This window comes from Bombina bombina, chromosome 3 (genome assembly GCF_027579735.1).
Source record: "Bombina bombina isolate aBomBom1 chromosome 3, aBomBom1.pri, whole genome shotgun sequence".
Classification (NCBI taxonomy): Eukaryota; Metazoa; Chordata; class Amphibia; order Anura; family Bombinatoridae; genus Bombina; species Bombina bombina.
This window is the reverse complement of record NC_069501.1, coordinates 991,899,543-991,914,173: the sequence shown is the minus strand read 5'-3', so window position 1 is coordinate 991,914,173 and position 14,631 is coordinate 991,899,543. Positions and strand designations below refer to the sequence as shown.

General features: G+C 45.5%; 1 protein-coding gene across 1 annotated transcript in view; it reads right to left on the bottom strand.

Moving 5' to 3' along the window:
• PAN2 (poly(A) specific ribonuclease subunit PAN2) overlaps positions 1 to 14,631 on the bottom strand; it is a 616,232-nt gene that overhangs the window by 53,498 nt on the left and 548,103 nt on the right. The window contains 2 exon segments of the mRNA XM_053705507.1: positions 12,851 to 13,018; positions 14,067 to 14,120. Of these exon segments, the coding sequence (XP_053561482.1) occupies positions 12,851 to 13,018; positions 14,067 to 14,120 (222 nt within the window).

Sequence of the window (14,631 nt, the reverse complement as noted above, 5' to 3'; positions counted from 1 at the left end):
TATCATTATAACTGATGGTAATGCCAAATTGGGGAATGGGTAATAAAGGGATTATCTACCTTTTTAAGCAACAAAAATTCTGGTGTTTACAGTCCCTTTAAATACAGGCTTGATTCTGACCAAGGCCTGAACAAAAGACTGAATATCTGGCAAAACTGCCAGACATTTATACAGAAGGACAGTGCAGAAATCTGACCATTCAAAGTACTGACTGACAAACCATTCTCTAGGCCCTCCTGAAGTAAAGCCAAAATTCAAGGAACCCACCCTTAGTTTGTTCCAAGAAAAACCCTTTGAATCACACCAAGAAGGTATTTACAACATACCCTATATTCTGCGAGTAACCAGTTTACGAGCCTGAAGCATAGTATCTATGACTTTCTCAGAGAAGCCACGTCTAGCCAAACTTAAGACGTTCAATCTCCAAGCAATCAGCTTCAGAAAAACCAGATTTGGATGAAGAAAGGGACCCTGAAGTAAAAGGTCCTTCTTGAAAGATGACAGTCACCAGACCCGCAAACCAGATCCTGCGAGGCCACGCAGGAGCTATTAGAATCACAGAAGCTCTCTCCTGTTTGATGCAAGCAATTACTCGTGGAAACAACGCAAACGGAAGAAAACAAATTATGCTTACCTGATAATTTCATTTTCATTGTGGGGAGGAGAGTCCACGGCTTCATTAATTATTTTTGGGAAATAAGAACCTGGCCACCAGGAGGAGGCAAAGACACCCCAGCCAAAGGCTTAAATACCTCCCCCACTTACCTCATCCCCCAATCATTCTGCTGAGGAAACAAGGAACAGTAGGAGAAATATCAGGGTATAAAAAGTGCCAGAAGAACAAAACTAAATTTAGGTCCGTCTGCCGGAGCAACGGGCGGGAGCCGTGGACTCTCCTCCCCACGATAGAAATTAAATTATCAGGTAAGCCTAATTAATGTTTTCCATCTAAGGGGAGGAGAGTCCACAGCTTCATTTATTACTTTTGGGAGTACCCAAGCTCTAGAGGACACAACAAAAACAGGGCAAAAGAAGGCGGACCCTAATCTGAGGGCACCACAGCCTGTAACACCTTTCTCCCAAAAACTGCTTCCGCCGAAGCAAAAACGTAAAATTTGTAAAATCTTGTAAAGAGGACCAGGAAGCCGCCTTACAAATCTGCTTCATAGAGGCCTCATTCTTGAAGGCCCAAGAAGAAGCCACAGCTCTAGTCGAATGAGCCGTGATCCTCTGAGGAGGCTTATGTCCCGCTGTCTCATAGGCTAAGCAAATCATGCTCCTCAACCAAAAGGACAAATAAGTTGATGAGGCCTTCTGCCTCTTGCGCTTCCCTGCATACACCACAAAAAGATGAAGATTGTCTGAAATCCTTCGAAGCCTGAAGATAAAACTTCAAGGCTCAAACCATGTCCAAATTATGAAGTAACCTCTACTTGGGAGAAGAGGGGTTAGGACACAAATAAGGAACTACTATTTACCGATTTATGTTACAGTTAGACACAAGGAATCCCAAACCAGTGCAAAGAACAGCCTTATCGGCGTGAAAGACCAAATAAGGAGGCTCAAATTGCAAGGCTGCCAACTCAGAGACTCTGCGAGCCGATGCAATAGCCAACAGAAAAAGAATCTTACAGGAAAGAATCTTAATGTCAATAAAGTGCATAGGTTGAAACGGAACCCTCTGCAACACCTTCAGAACTAATTTCAAGCTCCAAGGAGGAGCGGACTGTCTAAAAACAGGCCTGATTCTAGACAGAGCCTGAACAAAAGACTGAATATCAGGAAGCTCAGCGAGCCTCTTGTGCAACAAAACCGATAAAGCTGAAATCTGTCCCTTCAAGGAACTTGCGACTAACCCCTTCTCCAGTCCATCCTGGAGAAAGGACAGAATCTTGGATACCTTAACCTTGTGCCAAGGATATCCATGCTTCTCACACCAGGAGAAGTAAGTTCTCCACACCTTATGATAGATGCAACGAGTGACCGGCTTTCTAGCTGGAACAAGAGAATCACTCTCTCAGAAAACCCTCTCCTGGCCAAGACTAAGCATTCAATCTCCACGCAGTCAGCCTCAGAGAATCTAGATTTTGATGTTGAAAGGGACCCTGTACCAACAGGTCCTTGCGACAGGGTAAACTCCATGGAGGAGAAGATGACATCCCCACCAGATCCGCAAACCACGTCCTCCGCGGCCACGACGGAGCAATCAGAATAGCCGAAGCTTGCTCCTGCTTGATGCAGGCCACTACACAAGGTAGAAGTTGCAACGGTGGAAAAATGTAAACTGAGTTGAACCCCCAAGGCACTGCTAAGGCGTCTATCAGCAATGCCTGGGGATCCCTGGACCGCAACCCGTATCTGGGTAGCTTGTAATTGAGTCAGGACGCCATGAGATCCATCTCCGGCGTCCCCATCTGTGACAAATCTCAGCAAACAACTAGACCATTCCCCCGGATGGAAGGATTGCTTGCTGAGAAAATCCGCTACCCAGTTGTCCATACCTGGAATGTGGATTACTGAAAGCGAGCAGCTGTGGGACTCTGCCCATTCTAATATCATAGAAACCACCGTCATTGCTAGGGAGATTCTCGTCCACCCCCCCCCCCCCCCGATAGTTGATGTAAACCACCGAGATAATGTCTGTCTGAAACCTGATCAAGCTGAACAACCCGAGGAGGCCACGCGTTCAGAGCATTGTAGATTGCTTGAAGTTCCAGAATATTGATCGGGAGGAGAGACTCCTCTCGAGACCACTTTCCTTGTGCCATCCTGGCACCCCAAACCACTCCCCATCCTGCCAGACTCGTGTCCGTAGTCACAATCTCCCAGGATGGTCTCAGAAAAGATGTCCCTTGGGACAGTTGTTCCGGACAGATCCACCAAAAGAGGGAGTCCCTCGTCCGATCGTCCAGAGAAATCTGTTGGGATAGGTCCGTATGGATCGCCGTTCCACTGTCTCAACATGCACAACTGAAGAGGTCTGAGATGGAACCTGGCGAATGGAATGACATCGATGCTGGACACCATGAGCCTGATCACCTCCATACTCTGAGCCACAGACGGACTGGAGAAGGACTGAAGGGCAAGACAGGTGGACGCAATCTTCCTGCGTCGCTGATCCGTGAGAAATATCCTCATGGATATAGAATCTATTATCGTTCCTAGGAACTCCACCCTGTTGCTGGGAAGCTCTTTCCTGAGTTTATCTTCTAACCGTAAGATTGGAGCAAAAGAAAAAGGGCCCTCGAGTGATCCTCTGCGAGACTGAAAGACAGCAACTGGACTAGGATGTTGTCCAGATAGGGTGCCACAGCAATGCCTCTGGATCTGGCTAATGCAAGTAGCGCCCCCCAGAACCTTTGTGAAGAATCTCGGGGCCGTCACCAGACCAAAGGGAAGGGCCACAAACTGGAAATGTTGGTCCAGAAACACAAATCTCAGGAACCTGAAGTGATCCATGTGAAATGGCACATGAAGGTAGGCATCCTTCAAGTCTATTGTCGTCATGAACTGACCCTCTTGAACTAGGGGCAGAATAGATCTGATAATTTCCATTTTGAATGATGGAACAGCCAGAAATTTGTTTAAACATTTTAGGTCTAGAATCAGGCGGAACGTGCCCTCCTTCTTTGGGACCACAAAAAGGTTTGAATAGTACCCTAGACCCCTTTCTGCTGGGGGTACTGGTACAATAACTCCAAGAGAAGAGAGATCCCTCACACATTCTAGAAAGGCTTCTCTTTTCCAGTCTGGAAGACAGATTTGAAAGGAGGAATCTGCCCCTGGGGCAACAACCTCCAGAACCCAAGGGTCCTGAACATCCTGCAACCAGGCCTCTGAGAAGAGAGATAATCTGCCCCCTACTTGGTCCGGAGACCAGTCGGGGGCCGCCCCTTCATGCAGGTGTTGGGCCTTGTCCGCACGAAAGGGACAAAAAGTAGATCCCTTGGGCTTAACCTTCTTGTCCTGCGGTAGGAAAGCACCCTTGCCTCCTGTAACCGTGGATATGATTGAGTCCAATCCTGGACCAAACAGGATCTTTCCCTGAAAGGGAAGGGATAGCAGTCTGGATTTAGAGGTCATGTCCATAGACCACGATTTTAGCCACAGAGCCCTAAGGGCTAGTACGGAAAAACCTGATACCTTAGTATTCAGGCAAATAATTTGCATATTGGCATCACAAATAAAAGAATTAGCAACCCTTAAGGCCTTAATCCTATTCTGTATCTCGTCAAGGGGAGTCTCCCTCTCGACCATGTCAAACAGATTCGCACCAATATGTCGCAGCTCCGGACAACGCGGCTACCGCCGCTGCCGGCTATAAAACAAACCCTGTTTGTTGAAACATCTTCCTTAATATGTTTTCGAACTTTTTATCCATGATTTTTTTTAAAGACAAACTATCCTCAAGAGGAATCATTGTCCGCTTCGCGAGCGTAGAGATAGCACCATCCACCTTAGGGACAGACCCCCCATAGCTCGAGCTGAGAGTCCGGGACGGGGGAACAGTTTCTTAAAGGAAGAAGGGGAAAAGGAAGAACCTAATCTCTCTTATTCATTCTTAATGTTAACCATCATAACAGGAACCGGGAAGGTCTGAGGTACCACCCTGTCCTCATACTTTATCAAGCTTAGAAATCGAAGGTTCCTTCGGTAGTTTCAGTTCCGGAACCCCGAGGGTAGCAAGCACCTGCTTCAGCAAAAAGAGCAAATTTTCCATCCTAAACCTAAAGTCAGAGCTTTAGATGACAGACTCTGACCCAGAAGGAAAGTCCTCTGAAGAGTCGGAGTTGTCCTCCTCAGCGGATAATCTTTCTGAAATATCCATTGGAGTATATGACCCCTGGGCCGAATCGCCATATTTTACCTTACGCTTGGCAGAATGTGGTAAGGCACTAATCACCTTAGAGACTACAGTTTGCAGTTGATCCGCAAAATCTGACAACCAACGGATCTCTCCCGTAGGAGAAATAGTCATACCCTGGGGCGCTGCATGTGTACTCGAAGATGAATGTAGGGAACACACCTCACGGGACAGGGAACCCTCAGAAGTGGACGGCTCAGTAGTACTAGACATCCTTTTCTTTCTAGATGTCGTGAATTTATCAAGTCATGTGGAACAGTTGAGCAGGCAGATCTACCAGAACCTCCTCACAATAAACACAATTACTAGACTTAGTTAAAGAGGGAGTACCCTCCAACGTGTCAGAGTCCTCCATAGCTTGTGGCTTTATTACAGACTAGTTATAAAATATAAAAAAAAACAGAATTTATGTTTACCTGATAAATTACTTTCTCCAACGGTGTGTCCGGTTCACGGCGTCATCCTTACTTGTGGGATATTCTCTTCCCCAACAGGAAATGGCAAAGAGCCCAGCAAAGCTGGTCACATGATCCCTCCTAGGCTCCGCCTACCCCAGTCATTCGACCGACGTAAAGGAGGAATATTTGCATAGGAGAAACCATATGATACCGTGGTGACTGTAGTTAAAGAAAATAAATTATCAGACCTGATTAAAAAACCAGGGCGGGCCGTGGACCGGACACACCGTTGGAGAAAGTAATTTATCAGGTAAACATAAATTCTGTTTTCTCCAACATAGGTGTGTCCGGTCCACGGCGTCATCCTTACTTGTGGGAACCAATACCAAAGCTTTAGGACACGGATGAAGGGAGGGAGCAAATCAGGTCACCTAAATGGAAGGCACCACGGCTTGCAAAACCTTTCTCCCAAAAATAGCCTCAGAAGAAGCAAAAGTATCAAATTTGTAAAATTTAGAAAAAGTGTGCAGTGAAGACCAAGTCGCTGCCTTACATATCTGATCAACAGAAGCCTCGTTCTTGAAGGCCCATGTGGAAGCCACAGCCCTAGTGGAATGAGCTGTGATTCTTTCAGGAGGCTGCCGTCCGGCAGTCTCATAAGCCAATCTGATGATGCTTTTAATCCAAAAAGAGAGAGAGGTAGAAGTTGCTTTTTGATCTCTCCTTTTACCAGAATAAACAACAAACAAGGAAGATGTTTGTCTAAAATCCTTTGTAGCATCTAAATAGAATTTTAGAGCGCGAACAACATCCAAATTGTGCAACAAACGTTCCTTCTTTGAAACTGGATTCGGACACAAAGAAGGCACGACTATCTCCTGGTTAATGTTTTTGTTAGAAACAACTTTCGGAAGAAAACCAGGTTTAGTACGTAAAACCACCTTATCTGCATGGAACACCAGATAAGAAGGAGAACACTGCAGAGCAGATAATTCTGAAACTCTTCTAGCAGAAGAAATTGCAACCAAAAACAAAACTTTCCAAGATAATAACTTAATATCAACGGAATGTAAGGGTTCAAACGGAACCCCCTGAAGAACTGAAAGAACTAAGTTGAGACTCCAAGGAGGAGTCAAAGGTTTGTAAACAGGCTTGATTCTAACCAGAGCCTGAACAAAGGCTTGAACATCTGGCACAGCTGCCAGCTTTTTGTGAAGTAACACAGACAAGGCAGAAATCTGTCCCTTCAAGGAACTTGCAGATAATCCTTTCTCCAATCCTTCTTGAAGAAAGGATAGAATCTTAGGAATTTTTACCTTGTCCCAAGGGAATCCTTTAGATTCACACCAACAGATATATTTTTTCCATATTTTGTGGTAAATTTTTCTAGTTACAGGCTTTCTGGCCTGAACAAGAGTATCAATAACAGAATCTGAGAACCCTCGTTTTGATAAGATCAAGCGTTCAATCTCCAAGCAGTCAGTTGGAGTGAGACCAGATTCGGATGTTCGAACGGACCTTGAACAAGAAGGTCTCGTCTCAAAGGTAGCTTCCATGGTGGAGCCGATAACATATTCACCAGATCTGCATACCAAGTCCTGCGTGGCCACGCAGGAGCTATCAAGATCACCGATGCCCTCTCCTGATTGATCCTGGCTACCAGCCTGGGGATGAGAGGAAACGGCGGGAATACATAAGCTAGTTTGAAGGTCCAAGGTGCTACTAGTGCATCTACTAGAGTCGCCTTGGGATCCCTGGATCTGGACCCGTAGCAAGGAACCTTGAAGTTCTGACGAGAGGCCATCAGATCCATGTCTGGAATGCCCCACAGTTGAGTAATTTGGGCAAAGATTTCCGGATGGAGTTCCCACTCCCCCGGATGTAATGTCTGACGACTCAGAAAATCCGCTTCCCAATTTTCCACTCCTGGGATGTGGATTGCAGACAAGTGGCAGGAGTGAGTCTCCGCCCATTGAATGATTTTGGTCACTTCTTCCATCGCCAGGGAACTCCTTGTTCCCCCCTGATGGTTGATGTACGCAACAGTCGTCATGTTGTCTGATTGAAACCGTATGAACTTGGCCTTTGCTAGCTGAGGCCAAGCCTTGAGAGCATTGAGTATCGCTCTCAGTTCCAGAATATTTATCGGTAGAAGAGATTCTTCCCGAGACCAAAGACCCTGAGCTTTCAGGGGTCCACAGACCGCGCCCCAGCCCATCAGACTGGCGTCGGTCGTGACAATGACCCACTCTGGTCTGCGGAAGTTCATCCCTTGTGACAGGTTGTCCAGGGACAGCCACCAACGGAGTGAATCTCTGGTCCTCTGATTTACTTGTATCGTCGGAGACAAGTCTGTATAGTCCCCATTCCACTGACTGAGCATGCACAGTTGTAATGGTCTTAGATGAATGCGCGCAAAAGGAACTATGTCCATTGCCACTACCATCAAACCTATTACTTCCATGCACTGCGCTATGGAAGGAAGAGGAACGGAATGAAGTATTTGACAAGAGTTTAGAAGTTTTGTTTTTCTGGCCTCTGTCAGAAAAATCCTCATTTCTAAGGAGTCTATTATTGTTCCCAAGAAGGGAACCCTTGTTGACGGAGATAGAGAACTCTTTTCTACGTTCACTTTCCATCCGTGAGATCTGAGAAAGGCCAGGACTATGTCCGTGTGAGCCTTTGCTTGAGGAAGGGACGACGCTTGAATCAGAATGTCGTCCAAGTAAGGTACTACTGCAATGCCCCTTGGTCTTAGCACCGCTAGAAGGGACCCTAGTACCTTTGTGAAAATCCTTGGAGCAGTGGCTAATCCGAAAGGAAGTGCCACGAACTGGTAATGCTTGTCCAGGAATGCGAACCTTAGGAACCGATGATGTTCCTTGTGGATAGGAATATGTAGATACGCATCCTTTAAATCCACCGTGGTCATGAATTGACCTTCCTGGATGGAAGGAAGAATTGTTCGAATGGTTTCCATTTTGAACGATGGAACCTTGAGAAACTTGTTTAGGATCTTGAGATCTAAGATTGGTCTGAACGTTCCCTCTTTTTTGGGAACTACGAACAGATTGGAGTAGAACCCCATCCCTTGTTCTCCTAATGGAACAGGATGAATCACTCCCATTTTTAACAGGTCTTCTACACAATGTAAGAATGCCTGTTTTTTTATGTGGTCTGAAGACAATTGAGACCTGTGGAACCTCCCCCTTGGGGGAAGCCCCTTGAATTCCAGAAGATAACCTTGGGAGACTATTTCTAGTGCCCAAGGATCCAGAACATCTCTTGCCCAAGCCTGAGCGAAGAGAGAGAGTCTGCCCCCCACCAGATCCGGTCCCGGATCGGGGGCCAACATTTCATGCTGTCTTGGTAGCAGTGGCAGGTTTCTTGGCCTGCTTTCCCTTGTTCCAGCCTTGCATTGGTCTCCAGGCTGGCTTGGCTTGAGAAGTATTACCCTCTTGCTTAGAGGACGTAGCACTTGGGGCTGGTCCGTTTCTACGAAAGGGACGAAAATTAGGTTTATTTTTGGCCTTGAAAGACCTATCCTGAGGAAGGGCGTGGCCCTTACCCCCAGTGATATCAGAGATAATCTCTTTCAAGTCAGGGCCAAACAGCGTTTTCCCCTTGAAAGGAATGTTAAGCAATTTGTTCTTGGAAGACGCATCCGCTGACCAAGATTTCAACCAAAGCGCTCTGCGCGCCACAATAGCAAACCCAGAATTTTTCGCCGCTAACCTAGCCAATTGCAAAGTGGCGTCTAGGGTGAAAGAATTAGCCAATTTGAGAGCACGGATTCTGTCCATAATCTCCTCATAAGGAGGAGAATCACTAGTGATCGCCTTTTCTAGCTCATCGAACCAGAAACACGCGGCTGTAGTGACAGGGACAATGCATGAAATTGGTTGTAGAAGGTAACCTTGCTGAACAAGCATCTTTTTAAGCAAACCTTCTAATTTTTTATCCATAGGATCTTTGAAAGCACAACTATCTTCTATGGGTATAGTGGTGCGTTTGTTTAAAGTAGAAACCGCCCCCTCGACCTTGGGGACTGTCTGCCATAAGTCCTTTCTGGGGTCGACCATAGGAAACAATTTTTTAAATATGGGGGGAGGGACGAAAGGTATACCGGGCCTTTCCCATTCTTTATTTACAATGTCCGCCACCCGCTTGGGTATAGGAAAAGCTTCTGGGGGCCCCAGGACCTCTAGGAACTTGTCCATTTTACATAGTTTCTCTGGGATGATCAAATTCTCACAATCATCCAGAGTGGATAACACCTCCTTAAGCAGAGCGCGGAGATGTTCCAACTTAAATTTAAATGTAATCACATCAGGTTCAGCTTGTTGAGAAATTTTCCCTGAATCTGAAATTTCTCCCTCAGACAAAACCTCCCTGGCCCCCTCAGACTGGTGTAGGGGCCCTTCAGAAACAATATCATCAGCGTCCTCATGCTCTTCAGTATTATCTAAAACAGAGCAGTCGCGCTTTCGCTGATAAGTGGGCATTTTGGCTAAAATGTTTTTGATAGAATTATCCATTACAGCCGTTAATTGTTGCATAGTAAGGAGTATTGGCGCGCTAGATGTACTAGGGGCCTCCTGAGTGGGCAAGACTGGTGTAGACGAAGGAGGGGATGATGCAGTACCATGCTTACTCCCCTCACTTGAGGAATCATCTTGGGCATCATTTTCTCTAAATTTTGTGTCACATAAATCACATCTATTTAAATGAGAAGGAACCTTGGCTTCCCCACATTCAGAACACAGTCTATCTGGCAGTTCAGACATGTTAAACAGGCATAAACTTGATAACAAAGTACAAAAAACGTTTTAAAATAAAACCGTTACTGTCACTTTAAATTTTAAACTGAACACACTTTATTACTGCAATTGCGAAAAAGTATGAAGGAATTGTTCAAAATTCACCAAAATTTCACCACAGTGTCTTAAAGCCTTAAAAGTATTGCACACCAAATTTGGAAGCTTTAACCCTTAAAATAACGGAACCGGAGCCGTTTTTATCTTTAACCCCTTTACAGTCCCTGGTATCTGCTTTGCTGAGACCCAACCAAGCCCAAAGGGGAATACGATACCAAATGACGCCTTCAGAAAGTCTTTTCTATGTATCAGAGCTCCTCACACATGCGACTGCATGTCATGCTTCTCAAAAACAAGTGTGCAATACAGGCGCGAAAATGAGACTCTGCCTATGATTAGGGAAAGCCCCTAGAGAATAAGGTGTCCAAAACAGTGCCTGCCGATATTATTTTACAAAATACCCAGATTAAAATGATTCCTCAAGGCTATGGAGTATAAAATATGTTTATATATGAATCGATTTAGCCCAGAAAATGTCTACAGTCTTAAAAAGCCCTTGTGAAGCCCTTATTTACTGTCTGTAATAAAAATGGCTTACCGGATCCCATAGGGAAAATGACAGCTTCCAGCATTACATCGTCTTGTTAGAATGTGTCATACCTCAAGCAGCAAAATTCTGCTCACTGTTCCCCCAACTGAAGTTAATTCCTCTCAACAGTCCTGTGTGGAACAGCCATCGATTTTAGTAACGTTTGCTAAAATCATTTTCCTCTTACAAACAGAAATCTTCATCTCTTTTCTGTTTCAGAGTAAATAGTACATACCAGCACTATTTTAAAATAACAAACTCTTGATTGAATAATAAAAACTACAGTTAAACACTAAAAAACTCTAAGCCATCTCCGTGGAGATGTTGCCTGTACAACGGCAAAGAGAATGACTGGGGTAGGCGGAGCCTAGGAGGGATCATGTGACCAGCTTTGCTGGGCTCTTTGCCATTTCCTGTTGGGGAAGAGAATATCCCACAAGTAAGGATGACGCCGTGGACCGGACACACCTATGTTGGAGAAACGGCACCTTTATAACCTCCAATGGCCGGGGCACTCACCACCTCCTATGACCCGGACCACAGAACCGTTACATTTCCTGCACCGCTGGTCAAGCAAGGAAGTCGATTAGGCCACACCCCATCAGAAGGAATGCCTTGCAGGACCGCCCCTGCACTAGGGAGAAAACACACCAAATCTGCCGAGCAAATACTCCCGGAAATGAAACTAAAGTCCACCCATTGCCAGAGCCTCATCTCACACATTGCAGCAATGACACAATAAAAAAATATTATGTATAACCCCCCCCGTTCAATAATCCCCCTACCAGGGATATTAACCTTTGATTCTACAAAGATAAAAAAAGGTATCACACTGTAACCCTGTCTTCTGTGTATAAAAAAATGAAACTATCTTACCAGAATCTATGCCGTGGAACAGGAACACGGCCTCTCAAGTGTGACAGTGTAGTAGTATCGCTCCTGACATGCACTTAAGTGTAGAAAGCAGGCAGCGAAACTCGTCAACGCCGATTTCTTATGGAGCTGTTAAAATGAGTCGGGATGGTTTCACAGAAAGGCTCTCCCTGCATCTCCGGACTCTAAATTTCACATAAACTCTCACTGAGAGGCTGACAGGACTACTTAAAACTCCAGTCCCATTCCGACCCTCCATAAGAGACTACTCCGAATCTTCCGACACTTCTCTGCCAACCACCTGTGACAAAAGGCAAAGAATGACTTGGGGATGAGGGAAGTGTGGGAGGTAATTAAGCCTTTGGCTGGGGTGTCTTTGCATCCTCCTGGTGGCCAGGTTCTTAATTCCCACAAGTAATGAATGAAGCCGTGGACTCTCCTCCCCTTAGTTGGAAACAGGTATGCTAGATTGAAGCTCCAAGGAACCGCTAGAGCATCTACCAGAACGGCTTGAGGATCTCTTGACCTTGAACCATACTTTGGAAGCTTGGCGTTTTGACAAGATGCCATCAGATTCAACTCCGGAACCCCCAACCTGAGAGTTATCATTGTGAAAACCTCTGGGTGGAGAGCCCACTCTCCGGGGTGAAAAGTTTGCCTGCTCAGAAAATCCGCCTCCTAGTTGTCCACCCCTGGTATGTGGATGGCAGAGAGATGGCAATCGTGAGACTCCGCCCACTGGAGAATGCGAGTCACCTCCATTGCCAAGGAACTCAGAGTTCCTCCCTGGTAATTGATGTAGGCCACCGAGGTGATGTTATACGACTGAAATCTGATAAATCGGACCAAAGCTAGTTGAGGCCAAGCTATTAAAGCATAGAAAATTGCTTTGAACTCCAAGATGTTTACTGGAAGAGATGAATCCTCTGGAGTCAACAGACCCTGTGCTTTTAAGAAACCCCAAAATGCTCCCCAGCCTAACAGGCTGGTGTCTGTGGTTACAATCACCTAGGAAGGCCTCAGGAAGCATGTGCCCAGAGACAGATGGTCCTATGAAATCCACCACGAGAGACAGACACTCTTGTTGGGGAATCCAAATTTATCTTATCTTCTGCGAGAGATCTAAATGGTCCCCGTTCCATTGATTGAGCATGCAGAGTTGCAGCGGTCTCGGATGGAACCAAGCAAAAGGAATGATGCCCATGGAGTCAACTATCAGTCCAATTACCTTCATGCATTGAGCCACAGATGGACAAATAGCAGACTGAAGAGACAGGCAAGAAACATGAAGTTTAAATCTGAAAGATACCACCTCCGAGTCTGTCAAAGGTAATAGATCTTCTGAATCTGAGATTTCGCCTTCAGAAGCTACTGCGGTACCCTCCTCTTCAGGTCGTTGGGAGGATACCTCAGAAATTGCCACAATTGCATCAGAAACCTCACTTACTGAAGGATTGGCTTTCCTCGTGTGTTTGCCCTGCAACATTGGAAAGGCAGACAAAGCATCAGAAATAGTAGAAGACATGAGAGAGGCTATGTCTTGTAACGAAATCCAAGAAGGGACTATAGCTTAAGCACAGGGCACTGCTTGTGGGGGCGGTAAATTTTGGGACGCTTGGGGAGAAAGCTGCGGCATATATTGACCCTCATCAGAAGACTCTTGGACAACATCTGCCTTAGAGGAGACTGGCTCTGAAAAAATCTTGTCCCTATAACTCACAGTCCTTTCAGTACATGGACAGAAAGGGATTGGTGCTTCCACGTTGGCGTCAAAACAAAGCGCAGGTGACATTTTGCATGCCCCCTTGGTCCATACTTGTTCACAATTTGTCAAATAGTAAAGAAAAATCTTCAAAAGTATTGGCAAATAAGAATTATAAAAACCGTTAGGTCTCTTTAAATACAAACGTTTTTCTTTTTTACTGCAGATTGTCAGATTAAGAAACGATTTCCCTTTTTTACAATAAATCGTTTATTATACAAACAAATCAACCTCTGCACCTCAGCACTCTGCTGAAGTGCTCCTACCTGACTGACGATCAACTAGATTTCCTCAGATGATCCGTATTGCCTTGATACTCTAAAGCAACAACGATACTCTGTGCCAAAACGGAAATACAGTCTCTGTACTAGCAACGCATGAATACTGTCACCATACGGCTCTAGGACAGACCGATAAATCCCTTCCTTGATGTCGCACTGATTCCTCTCAGTAACAGAAGCGCTATGCAAGTGGTGCGCAAAAACAGGAAGGACTGCCCATCGTGGGCGTAAACTATGCCGTTCTATTGCAATGCATTGAATCGAAAGTGAAACCACCAGAGCGATTCCGTAACCAGTTTGTATAGCAGCTTAACTCCAGCCCCAGTGCCTGCTACATAACACTGCCCAAATACTTTCTCCTCAGGAAAGAATTAAACGTCCCAACATAAAGAGCAACTTTCCTAAAGAGCCCCTTATGTTCACGGTGTGCTAAATGATATTCTGAGTCTCCTTGTGCCCCAGAAACTTAAAGTAGCACTTACCTTAGCTTCTGCCTGGCAACTCTCAGGCTTGAGGGTCCTCTCCCTCACATCGACCTGAGGATAATAAAATGCTGAGTAAATGAATACCTCAGACTGAAGGATATAGGGCAGCAAGAAATATGGGAGGCGCAGTGCGAATTATGTCCCACAAGTTCCCATTGCTCTAATGCCACCAAGGCTCTACTGAAGAGACTGATATGGACTACGGCTACACCCTAGTATAAAGCAATACATCTTGCACTGCTTCAAAAAATAAACTCTTGATTGAAGAATCTATACTAACACCTCACTTTAACTCTTCCTAACACTAACGTAGGCAAAGAAAATGGAGTGGGAGGGAGGGGAGGAGTGACATCAGCATGTTTTTATGATTTGTGTATTTTTTCTATCCTACCCGTAACCGGCTTTTGCGCATGCGCATTTTGTATTGAAGGGGAACGTTTGAACACAGGAACAGAAACACTGGCTCATTATCTGTGCGGTTCACAGTTGCAGTGTACCCCTGTTTGTTCAACCCTCCGGGTTGAGTCCAAAACAACTGTAATTCTTCCTACTTTAGATTATC